The 20,269-nt window shown below is 45.1% G+C and overlaps 1 protein-coding gene across 18 annotated transcripts in view; it reads right to left on the reverse strand.

The window, feature by feature from the left end:
* FGGY (FGGY carbohydrate kinase domain containing) overlaps positions 1-20,269 on the reverse strand; it is a 400,333-nt gene that overhangs the window by 77,581 nt on the left and 302,483 nt on the right. For 16 of the 18 annotated variants that reach the window (XR_003208181.2, XM_025871735.2, XM_073896657.1 and 13 more), the window contains 2 exons: positions 10,714-10,788; positions 4,988-5,108 (listed from right to left, as the gene is read on the reverse strand). Coding sequence is in view for 17 of the 18 variants with exons in the window: in XM_025871735.2 (XP_025727520.2) it covers positions 4,988-5,108; positions 10,714-10,788 (196 nt within the window). In the remaining variant the exon portion in view is untranslated. The remainder of the gene's footprint in view (positions 1-4,987; positions 5,109-10,713; positions 10,789-20,269) is intronic. The other 2 variants (XM_073896658.1, XM_025871733.2) reach the window with 1 other exon arrangement.

Genomic DNA, 20,269 nt, shown 5'->3' on the forward strand with positions numbered 1-20,269 from the left:
AATTCTCAGAATTTTATATGTGTATATGTGTATATATGTATAATAGAAATAAAATATGTACAAAATATAAATGCATTTGCTAATCAGGAGATGGCAGCAGACTCCACAGAGGTAAGCTCTGTAGCCAGACCTAAAAGTCTTCCTCTACTCAAGACAGGAGACTGACTTTTCCAAACACTGGATTTGTCTTCCTATCTTTTCTAGGAAGACCTCCCTGACACATCTACCCCTGGGGTCCCACAACCTCCTGACTCCTCCTGCTACTCCTAGGCTGGGTCAGCAGCCCGGGCCACCCGGACAAAGGGTCAGGGAACAGAACTCCCGCATGCAGTCAGAGGGCTCCGGAATACCAGCCCCCAGACCGCAGAGCTGGCACCCAAGTCTCTGCTGGAAAGTACAGGGGTGGGTCTCTGGGAAAAGCTCAGAGTCAGTCCCACTAGCCCTGGGCCCTTCAGCAAGTTACTCAAACATTTAGCCTCGGTTTCCCAGTGTGTAAAATGGGGATGATAGTAAGACTTGCTGCACCGTTTGCAGTGAGGATTCATGAGAGAAGGCACACAGGGGGCTCAGCACATCTCTAGCCTCCGTCAAGCCTTTGGGAATGGTGGCTACTACCGTCAGAATGAAGACTGACGGTGAGTGAAGGCCCTCTACACATACTTCACTGGGCTGGAAACTGGAATGGTGGGGAAGGGACAGGGCAGGTGCCCATCTACCATCTACAGGGGAAGGACAGACACCGGGCCACACGTAAGGGCTGTGTTGGCCAAATCAGGAGAGCACTGCATGCCTTTGCAGAGTCCAGGGACGATGCAGACGGGAGTGTGACTGCAGCCACCCCCGCGGACCTGGCACTTTTTAGAAGATCACAAGCACCTCCAAACACCTCCCAGCCCTTCCTGACCCTGTCAAAAGCCTAATTAGTTCTGAGCAGGATGGAGTGACCTACAGTCAGTCCCCTCCCCTTGAGAACGGGAAACCCCCCACCGGCTCTCCAGCGGCACCCTAAGTGCTCTGGAGCCAGACTGGAAGAGTCTGAATTCTGGCTGCCTTGCCGACGTGGCGATGTGGTCCTGGGCAAGTTACTGCGCCTCTCTGTGTCTCAGCTTCCCCATCTGCAAAACGGGGCTAAAAGTCCACCTCCCTCTAGAGCTGCTCAGAGGATTAAAAGTGTGATTATAAGTAAGGCACTTAAAACTGTGCTTGGCTTAGAGAAAGCACTAAATTAGCATTAGCTGTTAGGATTCTTAATATTGACCTGATCTCTAAAGCCTCTCCTCATCCCTGCCACGGGGCAGGGTGGGGGGCGGGGGGAACCAACTCACTGCTTCTGCTTCTCCTTCAGGTCAGTCCCCCCTCTTCCCTGCCCACCCCCAGCCTGCTGTAGGTCCCAGGACCCTGGCGTGGGGAGACCTCACCCATGGCTTGCTTGTCCTCATAGCTGCATCCTTGACCAAGCTCTAGTCCGGCAGCCTCTTCATGCAGCCGGTTAGGCTGGGTTGGTTAGGTCCCCGCCAGGCCCCTGCAAGCCTAGGGGTGGTAAGACTGTGGGTGGCCCCAGGGGGCTGCCTGGTCATCGGGGTTTCCCTACCACCAGCCCACACCTCTGCAAACAGACCCTTTGTTTGACTTTTCTCCAAACTTCGAGTGTGTCATCTGTTCCCTGCCTGGACCTGACTCATACGGACACCAGCATCCCCTGGGTCCCCACTCTACTCTGTGGACACTGGGCAGAGTACCGAGAGCACTTTTTCTCTTTGCAATGACACTTTTGGCAGGACATTATTGTTCTTCTTTGTATCCCCCTGCCAAGCTCATGCTTGGTACACTGGTGTGCTCAGAGACGGCTTCTGAGTGAATACATGGAGGGACAAATGATGAAAATAATGAATAAGACAGAAAGGGGGGGAACCCTTGCTGTAACTGCCAGAGCTGAAAAAAAACAAAATTCAGACAGACGAACATTGAGTCCCAAGTCAATGGGGGAAACCTACAATTACTTAGTACACAACAAGTATTTCTTGAAACCACAGTTAAACTAACTGCCAGAGGTACAGGGAGATTCTTCCTCCTCACGTAGAAGACATTTTCCCAACTTGGCAAAGCCCCATTCTCCCTGCTTGCACAGAGAAGCCTGCTCCCCAAATGGCAAAGATTTGCTTACAAAATATTAAACTGCTTTTCTTTTTTTTTTTCCCTCAAACCCCCCTCTTTTTTTTTTTTTTTTTTTTTTTTGCATGGGGCTGCTTTAAGGTTAGAAGTGAACGGACATGTATTAAACACTGACTTTGAGCCAGGCAAAGAGTTTGGTGCTCACAAACTCGTGAGCAGGTACTCCTCAGCATGATCTACAAGAGGGAAATAATATTCTTTCTTTCAGAAGAGGAAACTGAGGCTCGGGGATAGGTAAACCAACTTGCCCAAAGTCACAGAGGGGATCCTCTGTTCTTTCCACGACTCCACAGTCTCCAAAGAATCTTCTAAATTCCATTGTGTTTTTGACAGGTATTCCTAAGACTCATATAGGTCCGTGGTCCTCTCTAAGCCTTTCTTTGCAGGAAAACTAGAGCAATTACAATATTTAAAGGCATCAAAGACTCTACCTATACACCCACTGCTGTGTACGTGCCTTTTACAGGAACAAATGCAAATGTGTTCTTTTCTCTGAGCGGCTGGGTGAAGGAGAGGAAGAAGGCAGCTCTGCCTGGAATGTGAACTATTTTATCTGATGCATTAATGAGTTTAGCAGAACCCAAAGCATTTAAAGGCAGATGCACTTTGCCATCACTTGTCAGTCACAGCTTCCCAAAGCAGAGGAATTCCAGCCAAAGAAAAGGTCCCTTTGTCTGGAACTGTAACTGGTCCACAGCCAGAGACAAAGGGTCCAGTTTCAATCGGAATCCAAATAACGATGAACAGCCTTTTCATTCAACAGCCTGAAGAACAGTTTCCAAAGCAGAACTTTCTGTAAAGCTGCTGTACCCCCTGCTTCTGAGTCAGCTCAGGGATGTGAGGCCTGGAAAAGGACCCACTTTCATTAAGGCTGGAGCCACGGTGCCTGGTCAGGACCCAGGGTCACTCACACCGCCCTGCTCTGGGGGGCCCTGTTTCCCATTTCCCGCAGGTGATGTGTTAGCCAAGGCAGATCTCTCCCCTCCTGCATCCTGGTAGGAAGGCTTCGTGGCTATCAGAAGGCTAGAAATTGGGAAGTCACTCAGAGATCACATTTTAAATGTGAATCTTGTCTGACCGGCGACTTTTAGATAAAATTTGGTTATCGGTTTTCTCTTTGGAAAAATTACAAGCTAATTTGGGCTCCTTTTTTAGGTCTTTCTTCTTTCTGCCTCAGAACGGCCCACATCCATAGGCTGTGGACTCTTTGGTAAAGGAAAAGTAATCATCACATGATTACGAATTGCTCAGAAAAGCTAAGAAACCTGGTTGGGCAGCGCAGAGTAGGGGGCGCTGGGCCTAGACACTCCCAGGTCACGGTCCTGGTATCGCCCGTCCCCTCTTGTCTGACTCCGGAGAGGCAAATTCATTGACCTCCCTGAGCCTCAATTTCTTTGTCTCTAAGTTGAGGCACCAATTTCTACCTCTCAGCAGTTCATGAGGTTAAATGTATACAGAGTGGCTCCAGCAACACACAGTGGGAGCTTGGTTAATGGTAGTAATTTCTGTACTCAACATCCTGATATATTTACCCCTAGACAAGGTGCTTTTTTTTTTGTACTGTCCTCTGGCTTGTGCCTCAGTCTACTTACCTCTATCTAAAATGGGGCTAAGTAATTTAATTAGTTGGATCTCACAAAGTGCAAGGGTTAACTATGCGCCTGACATTTAGTATAGCTCTCCTCTGCAGGGATCTGCAGGGTGTGAGGGGGCACAGGCGATACGATGAGGCAGCATCAAGGGCAGGGACCCTGACTCACCCAGCTGTCAGAGGAAGGAGTCCACAGGATGGGAGGCAGCAAGAGACCATGACGAAGGGACGCCATTGAAGGGTGGGCTCATGTCATGTTTGAGCTGGGGCTGTGGGCAGGGTCCATTCCCTTCTGTTTCCTTTACCTTGTCCCACTCTGGTGCCTGGCCATGGTGGGTGGGTCCCGGGGTGGGGTGGGGAGGATGCCAGGCTCCAGGAGACACCGGGGGAGAAAGGAGCAAGAGACATGAGGCCACGAGTTCCAGAGGGACGAAGTCCAGGCTCGGCTCTGTAATACCAGCGAGCCTCTGGCCAATGGGGTCCCCTTCTTAAGGCCCAGGGATCTGCATCAGGGATCCTGCTCTGCTGTGCTCATATCACAAAGGGATCAGCCCACGACTCTGGATTTTCTCTCTCTGTGTCAGGAGCTATGAAAGAATCACAGGATCTTGGGATCTCAGGGCTCAAATTCCCATCTGCAGCCAGACCCTTGTTCCCACAGCAGTTGGGCTCTGAATTCTTTCTTCAAGACAGCTTCCTTGTCCTTCCCTCCAGACCACTTGCCCTGCCCTGTCGCAGGTCCAAACCAGGGTGGAGGTACCCCACTATGTTTCCATAAAACTCCCTGCATTTCTTACTCTGAGCTCTTGCCACACTACATTTGCACATCCATTTGTCCTTGTCAATAGACTTTGAGATCTTTGGGGGCATAAGTCTTGTCTTACTCATCTCTGTCTCTTCAATATTCCCCACGAGCGTGCATCAGAAGAGGTGCTCAGACGGTTCCATAAATACTTAAGTTATGACCTAGCCCTTGCTGACCTCTCTCATCTCATTTCTCAGGATCATGCAATAGTTGGATTCACAGAGAAGTCACTTTCTCCATCATGACTACAAACACTTCACAGTTATCATAAGGAAAAAAACATACATTTTAACCTAAAGATTCAAAATAATCTGGCACATCACCCCTACCCTCTGCTATTTCCAACCCTGTCTGGCTGTCAGCCAGGCACATTTACTGCCAGGCCCCAAATGACCTATTCTCTTCCTCCTCAGACTCACCTGTAATGTCCGCATGCATCTGCACAAAAAGGGGATTCTTGCTCAGGCCTCCGCACAGGAAAAGCGTGCTGAAAGAGTGTCCGGCTGCCTCCATGGCCTCTATAATGAGGCGGGTGCCAAACTGAAAGGGAAAGGCAGAAGAAAGCATCAGTAGAGCAGCACAAGGAAAAAGCTCTGGAACCTTTACTAAGTGTTTGCCCAGCCCCAGACACCACACTGAAAGCTTCGCACACCCAGTCTCGGAGAACAAGCTCTGAGAGATCAGGTTGCCTCTGATCACTGTTAATGAAGTCACAGAGCAGGAATTCCAACCTGGGCCTGTCTGACTCCCCAACCCTCTTAATTACTCTACCATTTGCTTCCATCAGTAGTTACACAACATTGACAAAAACAACTGACAATGTTCACACAGTTCATATTAACAAGAGTTCACTGAAGCAAATATTTGTGGAGTGCCCACTGTGGGCCTGATCCTCCAGCAGGGACCAGGGATGGAGGAAGTGGCCCGGGGCGGGGGGGGGGGGGGGGGGTCTCTGAGTCAGTCTTCCTTCCGGAGATAGGAACTAAAGAGGTTTGTTCTTTGGAAAAGAGCATCCAATAACATCAGCAGCAGAAGAGAGCTCTAATCGCATGAAGTGAGAGTAAGACTTCAGACTGACAAAGGGCTAACCTGACCTTTATTATCATCTGGAACCAGGTGGTGGTTCTTCAGGGATGCTTCAGGAGCCAGAGCCCATTCCAGTCAGTCCTTCGTGGTCTGGGATGATGTGGAAATCACACCCTCTGGCTTGCTCAGTGTCCCGCCATATTTTCATTTCAGCCCTCGTGTGCTAGGAACTCCCTAAAATGTGCTATGCTCATCCTTGTCTTGCTCAGTTTACTCAACTCAGTAAAAATCATGGATGCCTGGGAAAATGACACCATCGTAGGGTCCCCAGGGTGAATGTTAATGTATAATTCTTTAGTTTTAACTAGGATATGCAAACAGCTAAAAATCCTAGTTTATTTGCAAGTTCAAAAACAAGAAGCTCATGAGTCTAATTTACTTGGGGTCAAGGATTAAAACCAAAAAGATGAACTGTGACATGACTTTAGGAGGCAGCCACATGGCAATGGTTGAGAAAGGGGCTCCAGAGAGAAATGAGAGAGAACTGTTTTTTTGTGTTTTTTTTTTGTTTTTTTTTTGGTGGAGAGAGAGCCCTTGAGATGTTTAGAGAGTGATTAATTCTGAGGGATGACACAGTGCCAGGTGTGGACAAGGGGGTGAGTTGATGAAGTGGAGGGAGGAGGTCAAGGATCTGGGAGGCCACAGATGGGACAGCCACCAAGAAGGCAGGGTTGGGGCTGGAGAGAGGATTCGAGTCAATGTCACGGATTTAGTGACAGTGTGATGGTGTTGCTGGGAAGGTGGTACCCAAGTGTGCAGAGAAGGAGAAGGAGGTAGTTTAGCATGAGGACAGGCTGTATCAGAGGCTTAACCAAAGTGAAGGAAGAGGGTTTGGGAAGTGGTCAGGATGTCCCCCTGACCACTGTCCCCAGGGGGTAAGATGTAGGTTAAGTGAAGCCTCTTTTGACCAGGCAGCTTGGAGGGCTGTCTCCCCCGTGACTGAGGGTGCCTCTGGGAGGGGGGGGAGGCTAGAAGTTGTTCTGGGGACCATGGGTCATGAAATCCTGAATGCTGTGGAGGAAATTATGAGCAATGGGGGGCAGTTCGGGAGCAAAAGCACAGCAGTTCCAGCCCAGAGGCCTTCAGCTATTAGCGAATCTGGTAAGAATATGGATTAGGTAAAACTTGGGCCTCCAAAAATAATCCACAGATGTAGTGTGTTAAAAAAAATTAAAACATGTTGTACCGTATAAGGACAGATCCTGCTTATTGCATGTGGCTGATTACCCCCAGATGTTCTTTCTTAAGCTTTTGGGGGGTCATGAACCCTCTTGAGAATATGATAAAACCTACTGACCTTTCCAGAAGAAAGTCACTTACAAAATAGCATTATAAATGATTTCGAGAGGCCTACCGATGCCCTTACGTCTACCATGGATCATTCGGTGTCTGTGGCTTGCAGGACAGCCTAGTCAGCTTGAGGGGCAGGAGTCCGTAGTAGCCAAGAGCATGGCTTTTGAATTCAAGAAACCTAGGATGGCATTAAGACATTTCACCTACTTCTGGGAATCCAACCTATACCCAACCTTTCTAAGACTCAATCCTCATTTTTTAAAAAAAGTAATAGTATTATCATATTCATGGGTTTGAGAACTCCATGAATTATCAGAAATGTTAACATGCAGAAACAATTTTAATGTGGTCTTACATTTGGTGAAATATTAATATCTGCCTTGCACGGCTGTTGCTGGAGGCAGTGTATGTACAAGACGCACAGGAGTGCCGAGTACATGGAAGGGGTGTGGAATTGAGCGCGATTCTGGTTACTAGCTGTAGTCTAGGCACTCTGCTAGGCACTTTGCTATCCTTGCTAGTCTTAGGACAAACTCAAAAATTGCACGTTGTTTTCCCCATGTAGGAGTTATGGGATTTGCCTGAGGCAGTAGGGTCTGCCTTGGGAGAGGATAGCTGCACCCCCCCCCATATGCATGGAAATACCATGCAAAGTTGGTATTTCTGATACTTCTAAAACCACAGACCTGTGGCTCACGTGATTAACAGGCCAGAGTGGAGGGTAACACAAAGCACATTCCCTTGGGAAAAGGCAAAAAAGTATCAGAACAAGAGGCACTCCCTTGGGAGGGGCTGTGACAGCCTGCAACTCCCCCCGTGTGGCATTGTTGGCTGGAATTTCCCACTCAGGCTGGCAGCTAGCAACAGGGCCTTCCTTTCGGGTGTCCCAGGCTCCACTCTGTGAAACGTTCCACCCTCCCTAAATGCCCTGCCACAGGGCTTTGTGCTAAAATGATTTTGTGCTCACCTTTCTGGAAAAAATGTTTTCACAGAGAAATTTAAATTAAAATTAGGCTATTCCACTGGGAATGTACAGAACCAAATGCAAATCGAGAGACTTCAAATGCAAATAGTACTTTTTAAGGGTCTATTCTGAAAGGAAAGCTATAGATGAACAGGCTATGGATAAACTGGTTGTTTGACAAGTCTTTCAATTAAGTGTGATCAAGAGAGAATTTTACTTCATGGAGCGTTTTCGCACAGTCCCAAGTTAACTTCATTACAATATCTCTTTCATTCTATTCCTACAAAATACCAACTACAGATATCACTATAGACAGCAATTTGCTTAACTTTAACCTATTCACAACAAGTAGATGCTAGGGCAATATTCAGAGCCAGTGAAACAAAAAAAAAAAATTTTTTTTTCAAGTTGATCATCATGGGAAAATATCTGTGATCAGACTACTTCATTAAAATGCACATTTTTGCCTGAAAGATCAGCACAGCCTCGTACCTTTGCAAAAATGGTTTGAACCCCTCACAATTCAACTGGCCCCACAATAAAGCCTTATCAAATGATCGGTCTTAAATATCCTTCCCTTCGTGGTATTATAAAGGTCATTAAGATCACTGACAAAATAAATATGATAGCTCTTAATACACATACGACCCCTTAAATACAAGACTGATTTTCCGAGTGTGTGGTATTTGGGAAAATGGAAACTGGCTCCACCCAGCTCACGTCCCGTTTAACCTCATTTATATATTCTTGGACTTCTGCTGCCGTGTTCTTACCAGGAAGGGGGCCTCTGAGAGGCAATCCCGGCCAAAATAACAACGTTTGCTAAGATGTGTACAAGAAAAACTGGTCTTGGAAATGCCTCAAAGCTGATTTCGTGCATGTAGCTTTTACAAACATTTCAAAGAAAAATGCAGGTTGGTAGAGGGGAAAGAGCAGAAGAATGGGAGTGAGACAGGCGGTTCTCGGACACGCTCGTGTTCCGACTCCACCACGTGCCCACTATCTGACCCGGCAAGGTGGTTTTCCCTCTGTCTGGAAAATGAGGACAATCCCACCTACCACTGTGGGTAGGTACTCTGGTGCCTGGCACAGCAGGTGGGCGTCAGTTAAAGGTGATAGTCCTTATCATCATGGGACGGTGCCCCGTGGTCCGCCTCTTAGCGTGTACTCAGAGGATGAGCACAACAGCTCTGATTTTCCATTTCCACGCAGTCATTTCATTCCACTCTAAGACTTTTCATACAACAGCACTGACTACCAGAAAATGAAAGTTCCTCAATACTTCATATACCTACTTTATTTCAGAAAGCCATGGCTTCCCATCCCAGCTCTGCCACTTACAAGCTATAGGAAATTGGGCAGGTTAATGAACCTTGCTAAGGTGTAGGTTTTTAATGTGTGGAATGGGGATGCTAACACCTACCTCACTTGTAAATATTTAGCACAGTGCCTGGCACATAATACCCCAAAACTATATTATTTATCATTATCATCATTATTACCATAAAACAGGATGACTAAATAATTGTCTTTACTACTGATGCACATTAATCTCCTTCATGTTCATTTTACTCTTCACTCCCTCCATTTTGACAGATGCCAGAATTATCTGGTTTTGACCAAGTTCCCATAGATAGTGCCGGCTGATTGATTTCACTGAACTGGCCAAGCTATTAAATCAATGACAGTTGCTTCAGGAAGATACAAACTGGTATATAAACTGCAAGGACTGTTTCATCTCATCAAGTTGGTCTATTCCATGTAAGACCGTATGTTCCCTTCGTGGTTGGGAAGCTCTGCTCTCTTAGCCCATCTACATGGTACCTGGACAAGTGTGAACATAAGAAAATCACTTCTGTTAGTGATACGGATGTATGGGAAAAATGTATGTAGTTCTGTTATTTGAAGGAATAAGGCTTTGAAGGAAGTGGTATATAAAGAAACAAAATAACTGAATGGCATATAAATATGTCCACATAACATTAACAAAAAAACTTTCTGTGTGTCTCTGAAAAATAAATTTGAATCAGAATTCAGTGAACTGATTTTTCCTTTCTGTTGGTCCACGTTCTCTTACCAGAGTGGCTAAGCCTCACTTAATTAATTGTATTTTGGGATTCCTCCCAGCTCTGAAACCTGGAAAGCCATGACCCATTCCTCCAAAATGTACTTCCTAACATGCACACATACAGTCTTCTGTGCATGTACCCCATATTTGGATCACCTCGGGAGAGTAAGATTCCTTAGATCGAGATGTTTAAGCTTCTAGGATTTTGTTTTCATTTTGGATTGATCTGCAGTGTAGGACTTCCTAATGCGTTAAATTCTCCCCTCCTTCTCTCTCTAACCATCCAAACGTCTCACTGAAGCAGCTAATTATCTAAAAACAAACACTAAGGATGCTTACTATTTAAAAGAACCCTATAATGAATCCTTTTGCGAAGTGAACAATATCGTGTGTTTTATAAGTTTGCACGTTCTTAACATTGCCTTTCTTAATGCAAGAATAAATGGCATCTGCTTCTACTTAATTGAACTTGGAAGACAAATTAAATACATGACAAGTATGATGTTCAAAGACTCGAACTCCTTTCAGCTTTCAGCGTTGTGAGGTGATTAGTAAAGCAGGTGAAGACCTTCATCAAGATTTCCTTCCGAAAGGACACACATCTCTTTTTGGCAAGCTCCCTTTTAATTAACAATCTCTGTCACACAAGCACATGATGTATCTTGGAGAAGCATGCGGCCTAAGGTTTATTGATAGCCCTAAGTCTCTTTAAAAATGGCATTAAAGTGTCTTACAGCAATGGCTTGAACTGTGGCCAGGTACAGAATGGCAAGATCATCAAGGTCCTGAGACAGCTTCAACCCGGTGACCTGCAGGGATGGAGGGAAGAAAAGAAAGAGACGGCCAAGAGGAGCTGCCACGGATAGAGACAGTTCCCATGAAACACGTTCAGATGTGTTTTCTTGCCCAAACAAGTTCATATGCAAATCCCCTTTTTGTGAGCTGAACGTGAAATGACTACCAAATTGTTTAATCTCCAGACCTGGGAAAAACGATCATTTCTCCTCCAAGAGAAAGTGCCCTGCCTTGTATTAACAAAACAAAACAAATACTTTACGGAGATCGTGTTTGATATTCCTCAGCATGGAATTAATAAATGTCTTTCTTCCCCTTTAAAGAAAATGTTCTTTTATGACAAACACCCATTTTCTTTGGCTTACAGAGATCGACATGGAGCAGTGGCTTCTAGTAAAAGATGATCTTACTCCGAGTTCTGCCATTGTCAGAATTCAGTGTAACAGCATCCAGGGGGGATTCAGGGTAAAATAATATGCCTCCTATAAATGTTATACCTACTAGGGGATAATTTACAATCTGTGGTTTGCAAGGGAATCCCATTAAAGTCAATCGGAACCACATGCTTCTATGGAGTGTGTCAATTTCTGAGAGATTCCAGAACTAAACAGGATGCTGGATTTGGATGCCTTCAAGACCTGTTCACAGTGCCTCCTTCACATCTCCCATTTACGAACATCTTCTCTTGGGACATTTCTAGACGGCGAAGAACTGCTGGGTTCTTCAAGCCTACTCGGAATTTTGTGGGCATCAATACCAGCGCTCACTTTGTATTTTCACATTACAAAATTAATTAACATAACCTATGCTTACTCAGGGCCTATGGTGGGTATGATCCTGAGTGCAATGAGGTGGCGACAGGCAGCCTACGTTCAAAGAGGGGGAGCTGAGTGGTCTACCCAGGTCCCTTTCCTTTGTCTCTCCAGTCCCATTTAATTACCCTTTCCAGACTGCACCCTGCGCCACAATGAAGGGCTGCTGGGCACAGACATACTGGGCTGGGCAATGACTTACTGCTGGGCACAGACAACATTCCATGGCCCAGACCAGAGACCTGTCAGCACTCTTCCCCGACTTTTCCCTTCTTCCCATATTTATGCAGTCTCCAAGTTTTGCCCACTTGCTCCCCCAAATCTTTGTGAATCCATTCCTCCTCTTCGTGCTGTCACTCACTTCCTCAATCCAGGCCACCATTATTCCTTTGTGTGTGCTGAAAGGGCCCCTTTTCTAACAGTGCTCCTCTCCACAATGGAGCTAGTAATTGTTCTCACAGGCAAATCTGATCGTGTTACTCCGTTAAAAATTCCCTGTTGCCCTCATCTCGAGACATAAATGCCCATGCTGTTTTAGGTGCTTTCTCCCAGGCTTGCCCCTGCTTACTTCTCCAGCACCTGTACAAACCCTTCCTCACTTAGTATCTTTTGCTCCAGCCATTCTGATTACTCATGGAAGTCTGTTCATGCAGGGACTCCTGAATTCGGTAGAGCTACCTGCTGATAATTTCTCTTGGCAAATAACTGGGTAACCAGATGAGAACTACGCCTTTGATTTTAACACACAGGAACACGGAAGGTTTGAGTGAGAGACCAGAGGGGAATTCTGGGTAGGCATCCTCCCAAGCCAGTAACTCCATGAAGGAACATCCTTCATTAAGTTCCCCAGACATCTCAACACACAGTAAAAATGCTGGAAGGGAGAACATGAACACTGTTGACATTATAGAAGTTCACTTCATAACGTGCGTAAGGAAATAATGTGCCCCAGGGAACACAGAGGATGGAAACCAGACCCTAGCTGTTCCGACAGACTACCTGGGATACTCACGCATCATCTGCAAGGCCTAGCCCAGTATCTGGCACACAGTAGGCACGAAGTAACTATCTGTTGAATGTGTGAATTAGTGACAATGGTCTTTTTTCCTTTTGTATACCACTGTTTTTCCTAACATCCTAGCCTTTTGTGTCTAATTCCACGATTATGGGATGATCATGTGCACCACCTTGGCTCTCCATATATTTGCAGAGGGGAGGGTCATTTGCTACGTGCCCCAAGAGAAAACACTGGAAGATTACTTCTAGTTGCTTATTCCAGGCTCTCCATGCTCCCTCCTCTCTACACTTAGCTTCCCTCATCACAGTGGCTCGTACAAGATTGGGGTAAAAGGAGTGTCCCTGTAGCTCATACGGAACTTTCGTGTGATTTAGATAAAAGTACTCCCTCCAGGCAGGCTAATGCAGAAGGCATCCCATCTGGGCGAATGAACTATGAAAAAGAGCAGAGTGGACAGGGTCCCAGCCCTGTTGTATGTCCCTTCATGCGAATGTGTGATCAACCAGCTCCATGGCATGCAATGGTCCTGGATAAAGATCACACATCATGAATGGTCTCTCTCTTCTGTACTGGCCTGGCCTCAACAGCATCTCTGCTGCTTATCTACTAGGAAAGCTAAGTGGGCCCAGGCCTAGACCTCTCATCCAGAGCCAGTGAGGGAGGCAGGCTACCTCTGGCTCCTCTCTGGTCATGCCTGCGATGTGAATCAAGCCATGATCCTTTGTGGACTGGGTATGTGTCTGCTTAGCAGACTCACATCTCCTATAGGTGGGTCCTGAAGACCAGATCTGGGTAAACTGTGATGGAATGGGGAAGAAATTTGACTTTGTGTACGAGATTAATTGACTAGGAACCCCAGTGCTATGTATAACATTGATAAAGTAACATTGATAAAGGAGGATAAAGATATCCTCAATTCATAAGAACCCATAAGGAAGAAGGGGTACAATATCACCAGATTTCATTTTCTTCATCCCCATTTTCTTCATTCATGAGAACTTCCCCAAAGTATTGGTATTCAAGCAAAAAAAAATATCATCGCCTTCTCTAAATGTCTAGTGCCTCTAGAGCTCAAAAATCATAGAGGAGAGAAGAGGATAGTTACTTTTCACCAGAAACTGAGAATGAGATCATGCAAATGAGCACTAAATTTAACTCCTGAGCTTGCTAGTAGCTCCAGCAAAAGGGACATAGGATGGGTGACATCGCTTTTCTTTTTCTGATAAATAGAACATACCTTGCTTTCATGGAAGAAAATGTTATTCTAGGGAAGAAGGTACTCAGCAATAAAAGGCAGTAAGTATGCACAGCCCTCCCATAGCCACCTCTAACATCCCCTCACCATAAACACCAGGGCCACGGAGTTGAAATGTGACCCAGTGAAAGACATTTCTCTCTAAAGTTACTATGGTTCGGGGCCCTCTTGCCTGATATCTCATCTGATATGCAGGTGGAGACTCTGGAAGGGCAGGTAATCATTAATTCCATCTGAGCTTTCTCTCCAATACTAGGGACCTCAGCCCTGCCTTGGCAAATGTCAAATGGCTGTCGGCCCAAGATAACTTTCTAAGGAGTGCCTGCCACGTGGACCACTCAGGAGGCTACAGAGACCCTTTGGGGAGCCATCTTGGCAGGGAAGCGACAGCAGCACCCCTGGAATGCCAGGGATGTGCTGGGGGACGTGCGGCTTTGTAACCAGGGAGAAAGCCAGAATGTGACAGATAAGCAGATACCCCCATCTGCGGGCTGGATGGTTCCATCCATAAGAGGAAGTGGGAAAAAGCATAAATGGAAGCAGTGTGTTTATAGAAAATGTGCATGTCTATTTTGAATGTTTGGGTAAGACAGTGAAATGTGTGGGGAAGCCCCATGGGAGAGTTGTGCTGGTAAGCACATTTTATTTATTTTGCTATTGTGTAATGAGGAGAACTGCAAGAGAAAACACTTATAATTAATATTTAGAGACAGGTGATCTATATGGTGGCCAAAGAAATGCAAACTACTATTGATGACGCCAACATCCTAGATAATGGTTATAAAATACTTACGTAAATCTTGGTATTTTTGAGCTTGGAAGAGATGTGTGGGGGAATGGAAAGATGACAAGCTATGAAGACACCAAGGTTCAGATCTTGACATTCTCCCAACTGGCTGCACAACGGTGTGAGTTTTGTGACCTTTCTGAGCCTCAATTTTTTTTTTCATTTATGAAATAGGGATAATGATGCCTCAAGGCATTTTTGTGAAGATTAAATATCATTTGCAAAGTGTCTTACTTTTTCAGGAAGCTAGACTGAGTCTACAAGAGCTAAACCCTTATAGAGCCAACTCTGAGCATAGGTGGCAATTAACGTTGATTTTCTTTCCCTTTCTCTTAATAAATGTGCATTCTCTTTCTCTTAAATGCATGAAGGGTTCAATCCCATTTATTAATTGGAATGTGGCAATAAAGCATCTCCTTCAACATGGTATGGGTACCCCCAGGGTATTAATGAGGGGCACTGAAGACTAGTGCATATACGGCATGGGGAAGACAGGGCAAAAGGCATGTTAACCATCAGCATCAGGATCATAATATTAAAGATAAGAACATCAAGAGTGTGGAGAAGCAGTATGCCCCTGATCAGTGCCCAGGGATAGGATGATGGGGGACTCACTTTCAAGGACTGCTTAGAGAAGCCTTAGTCCTTATCAACCTACACACTTCCATTCACTCTGTAAATAGGAAGGACAGATGAATTTCACCCTGGACTTCACCTTAAATCTTGCCGCCACTTAGTAGCTATGAGAGCTTGGGCATGTTTCTAGCCCTTTCCCAGGATCCTAGCTGAATGGAGATTTTCTGAACTCCAACTCCAGATTTATTGACTCTTTGGTGTGGGCCCAGCAATTTGTATTTCAGCAAGGTCCTAATGCACAATAAACTGTGGAAATAATTGTCCTTAACCTTGGCATTGTGAATTATGGGTTGGTAGGTCCTAAAATAGTTGAAATTACTTAAAAAATGTAGTAGTAAGTTAGCTAATTTTTTTCCTTCTTAGTTGTTAAAGGAATTAGTTATATTTGTTAGTAAGAAAAAAAAAGCTTAGAAATAAATTCTCAAGGGGTCTCTAAAGATTACAAAAGACAAGAAAACAGGATCCCCAGTCCTGAGATTTCCTAGGGTCATCAGAGCTTGGTGGGGTATCCAAGGCTCAGGGGAATTGGTTGAAAGCTTTTCAGAACACAAAGGAACAGCAAAATGCTGTTTGTTCAGTCAATAATACAGGCAGAGCTCATGGACAGACAGCAAGGAAATGAGAAGGATCAGAGAAAAATTGATAGGAAACCTCTGGAGAGAGAACAGAGATTGAAGAACAGGTTTGAAATGATCAGCCAGCCTGGAAGACAAAGGGAAAAAATCTCCCTTTGGTTTCAGGAAGTACCAGGAATCGAGGCTGCCACTTGGCATTGCCTAAAACTCACCCAGATTTGGGAAAGGCAGATCAATGTGTTAACACAGTGTGGTGAGTGGAACTCGAAAGATGTTCCCCCAAGATTTCCATCCCCCAGTTACTCAATCAACCACCAATCGAGGCACTGCTGTAAAGGGACTTTGCAGAGAGAACTAGTTCCTAGCCAGGTGACCTTAAAATACAGAGATTATCCTGGATTATCCAGTAGAAGCCCACTGTAATCACATGAGCCCTTACGAGCTAAAGAGGAAGGCAGAAGAGTCAATCAAGTGATCCAGTAAAAGGTAGGAGGAATGAGGCAGAAATGGAAACCAGAGAGATTCAAAGTATGAGATGGACATGATCTGCCACTGGGGGCTTTGAAGATGGAAGAAGGGGGCAATGAGTCATGAAATGCATGTAGGTGGCCTCCAGAAGCTGAGGACCCCCGGCTGACTGTCAGCCGGGGGAATAGGAACCTCAGTCCTATAAGTGCAAGGAGCTCAACTTGGCCAACAATTTGGATGAATTTGATAGATTATTCCCAAAGTCTCCAGATAAGAGTCCTTGGTTCTGGTCTTATGAAAACTGGAGCAGAGAGACCAGCTGAGCCAGCCAGGGCTTCTGACCTACAGAACTGTGAGATGATAAATTTAAGCCTCTAAATTTGTGATAATTTATTAAAGCAGCAACAGACAATCAATAAACTCACAATGACCAGACTGACATTCTCCCTTGCAACCTTATTCTATTGGCGAACCGTACATAATACGCTAGTCATTTGCGATTCCCCAGATGGAACGGGCACTTCACATCTTTGTTCCGCTTCTGATGCTCTAAATCTAAGTCATTTTAATGTACTCAGTGCTCCAGTATGCCAAAGCTGTTCTGGTCAACTGTCCTGGCCCCTAGTTGGTGTCATCCAACCTGTCTTAATTTACACAAACTTGGATCCCATCTTTGGTCCCCTGGCCTTAGAGCTTTCCCATTATTTATCTGTTGGGACCTCCCAGCAGATTTCTACCTGATTCATCCCTCAGTCTTTTACCATGCCATACTACCTTGGGAAGGACTCCCGTCTATAATTATTTTGCCACTGCCTGCCCCCCCTGGGTTTTACTTGTTTTTTGGTATATTTAGGGAAGACAGAAAGCACTAAGAAAACAGTATCTGAATCTGACATAATTTTGAAAAGTCACTAAAATGAGGGGAAAATGTGAAAACACAAAAACCTAGTTTTTCTTTTTACTTAAAAAAAAATTTTTCCCCCAAAGGATGTGAATGACCTCAGTTTGAACTGACTAGGTTCTAATCTGTTTTTTTTCTGCTGCTCTGGGCAAATAACTTTGATCTCTGAGCCTTAGTTTCTTCACCCTTTTAAATGGGGCAACAACATTGTCAGGCAGGGTTACTCTAAGAGTCGGTGATGATGTATGTAAAGCATCTATCATGGGGCCTGATACAATGCACTTCCAGAAAAAATCAAAACAAAACAAAAAAAAGATCCCTATAACGAAACAAAATACCAGCTGCTAAATTAGTTGCTTCAATAAGAAAACACATTATGGGAAACCCAGCTAAATGATACTTAGGATATCAAGCTTTGTTATAGGACTCAATTTGTCATAGGGAAAAATATGTAAAAAATGGTGAGATGAAACAGCATTACATTGTAACGAAATCATCAACAAACTCATGTCAAAGAGTCCATGTCTTTGCAAGCCTGATAAATAGATCAGTCCAAGGCTGCTTGAATTAGCTCATGAGCTTCCAGCTATGTCATCCATCTCCCCATCAGAGGAAGCCACTGGGATACAACCTCTGGCTTCTACTGAGCTCTTGAAAATACTCATCCGAGTTGCTGACTCCATCCACATCTGACTCTGTTTAGTAATGCCCATCTCTAGCTGGGGGTTCAGTCCTCTGGGAACGGGCTAAGATCTTGCCATGCTTCTTTCCTGACTCCCACCTAGTTTTTCATATGCACACTTGCTCTGTGCTTGCTTTGAAGAGCCCTCGGAGCAGCACTCAACCTCTCCAGCAGTTTGAGCAGCATATGGTCTTATGTTAGAAATCACAGCTCTTCAAAGAACCAGAAAATAACTTTCTGTTCTGGGTAGGGCTGTACTTGCAAAATGAAGCAGAAAAAACACATTTCAACCACTGGTGAATAGGGTGTTTTCATGGCCTGATACGCTTGAGGTGCCTTGCACCTGCGATTAAATTTGATTAATTTACTTCTTGGATATTTCAGGAAAATAAACAGACACACACCCCAAGACAAAGAAATAGTATTAATTTGAGAATGGAAACCGGTCATATACACGAGGCAAGGACTCTTTCAAAATTCCTACAGCACTAGCTGTTTTGTATATCAAATGTGGGTTTCCTGCTGTGTTGAGGGACTTGAGGGCCAAGGACTTACATACAGAGAAAGACTAATCTCTGTACCTGTGTGAGACGTGGTCTATGATGGACCAGGTGATTGCTGAGCTACACCAGCTGGCTGTTAGCGGTGGATGACCTCCATAGCTGGTGAGTCCAGCTGGTTCTTGGGCTATGGCAGATGGCTCATCACTGGCCGCTCAGCATTCCAAGGCCACACTTAGAAGCCTGCTAGTCATCTTCTAAAGTGCAAGGGCCACTAAGCAGAAGCTACAGATTCAAAAGTATTTGTTGTTGCTGTCTGTCCACAATGTGATAGTCTCCCCATTTGATTCTGACAATGACCCTGCAAGGAATCCACGTGCTGGTCCTGCACCCTAATGTATCAAGCAGAAAGGAGAAATATTTGCATAGGCGGCTACTTGGTCCAGGCACACTAGTAAGTGGCCCACCCCCTAACGTCCACCTCTTTCTCGCCCAGTGTCATGGGTCAATACTGCATCACCAAAGGAAAAATGAAGCAGCGAGGCACATGACAGGGAGCCACCTGTTACCAGAAGAAAATGATGCTCTCATGCATATGGCAAGAGTCCTGGGTCATGCCCTGTTCCTACTTCCGAGGGTAGGCACCTGAAGCAGAAGGGTTTAGAGCCAGGTCAAACCAGGAGTGGTGATTGCTCCTGGAATCTGAGTCAGTGAGAGTGTGAAGGAAATAAGAACCATGACTGAGGAGAGAGAGGTCAGAGCTTAAATCCAAGGCCCAGGGTAGGGACGAACATGGGAAAGGAGTGAGAAGGCTGGTTTTGGCAGCAGGGAACCGAGAACTAGGCTGAGAAGTGTGGTTCGGTATTAAACCATGCAGAGGATGGTTGGTAGGACTCCTATCTTAGAGTCCTCAGCACATCGAGCGAGGTCCAGAGGTGTGAGTTACGGCAGCCTTGTGGGGATGTGCATGCTGGAAGTCAGGATTCACATTTTTATTTAACCTCCCCATTTCTTGTCATGGTGACCTTGGGCAGGTCACCGTTTACTCCTCCCTTGACAAGTGAAGACTGAAATAATCACTTAGCCATAGGGCAATTATTCGATGCCTGTCTTTGACCTAAACACTGTTGAAAATTTAAAAGCAAACATGCATGCCATAAGTAGCCTCTACCCTCCAAATGTTTTTCTAATAAATGTAAAACACAGGCTACGTCATATGGCAGCTCTGATCTTATTTTCTTCCGTAAAAATTATTTTTCATTGCCTTCAATGCACTTTTTAATTCTGCTCCTGTATTTTTAATTGTCTTTATCATTTCCTTTTTCTTCTCATTCCACTGCTTTTCCATCTGAGCTCATTTTTTTCCCCACTAAGTTTCTGCCCTATTTCATAGAGATGTGCCCTTTAAAAAAATCCTACTGAATATGCTAAAGAGGTTGTAATATTTCCTTTTGCTTTGAGTAGTATATAATTCTTTGAGGCCTTTCCCTAAGTGTTCCAATGATACTCCTTTTGCTTTGCATGCAACATGTTTTTCCTAATAGACTTTCTTTTTTTTTTTTAAAGATTTTATTTATTTATTTAATTGACAGAGAGAGAGAGAGAGAGAGAGAGAGAGACAGCAAGAGAGGGAACAGGCAGGGGGAGTGGGAGAAGGAGAAGCAGGCTTCCCGCGGAGCAGGGAGCCCGATGTGGGGCTCGATCCCAGGACCCTGGGATCATGACCTGAGCCGAAGGCAGATGCTTAACGACTGAGCCACCCAGGCGCCCCTAGACTCACTTTATTTTTTTATTCATTTTAACTAGAGAGCTATACATATTCAGTGTTTCCCAGCAGACCGTACACATGATTTACTCTCAG

The sequence above is a fragment of the Callorhinus ursinus genome, unplaced genomic scaffold, assembly GCF_003265705.2.
Source record: "Callorhinus ursinus isolate GAN/ISIS: 27379988/994484 unplaced genomic scaffold, GSC_fseal_2.0 scaffold9, whole genome shotgun sequence".
Lineage (NCBI taxonomy): Eukaryota > Metazoa > Chordata > Mammalia > Carnivora > Otariidae > Callorhinus > Callorhinus ursinus.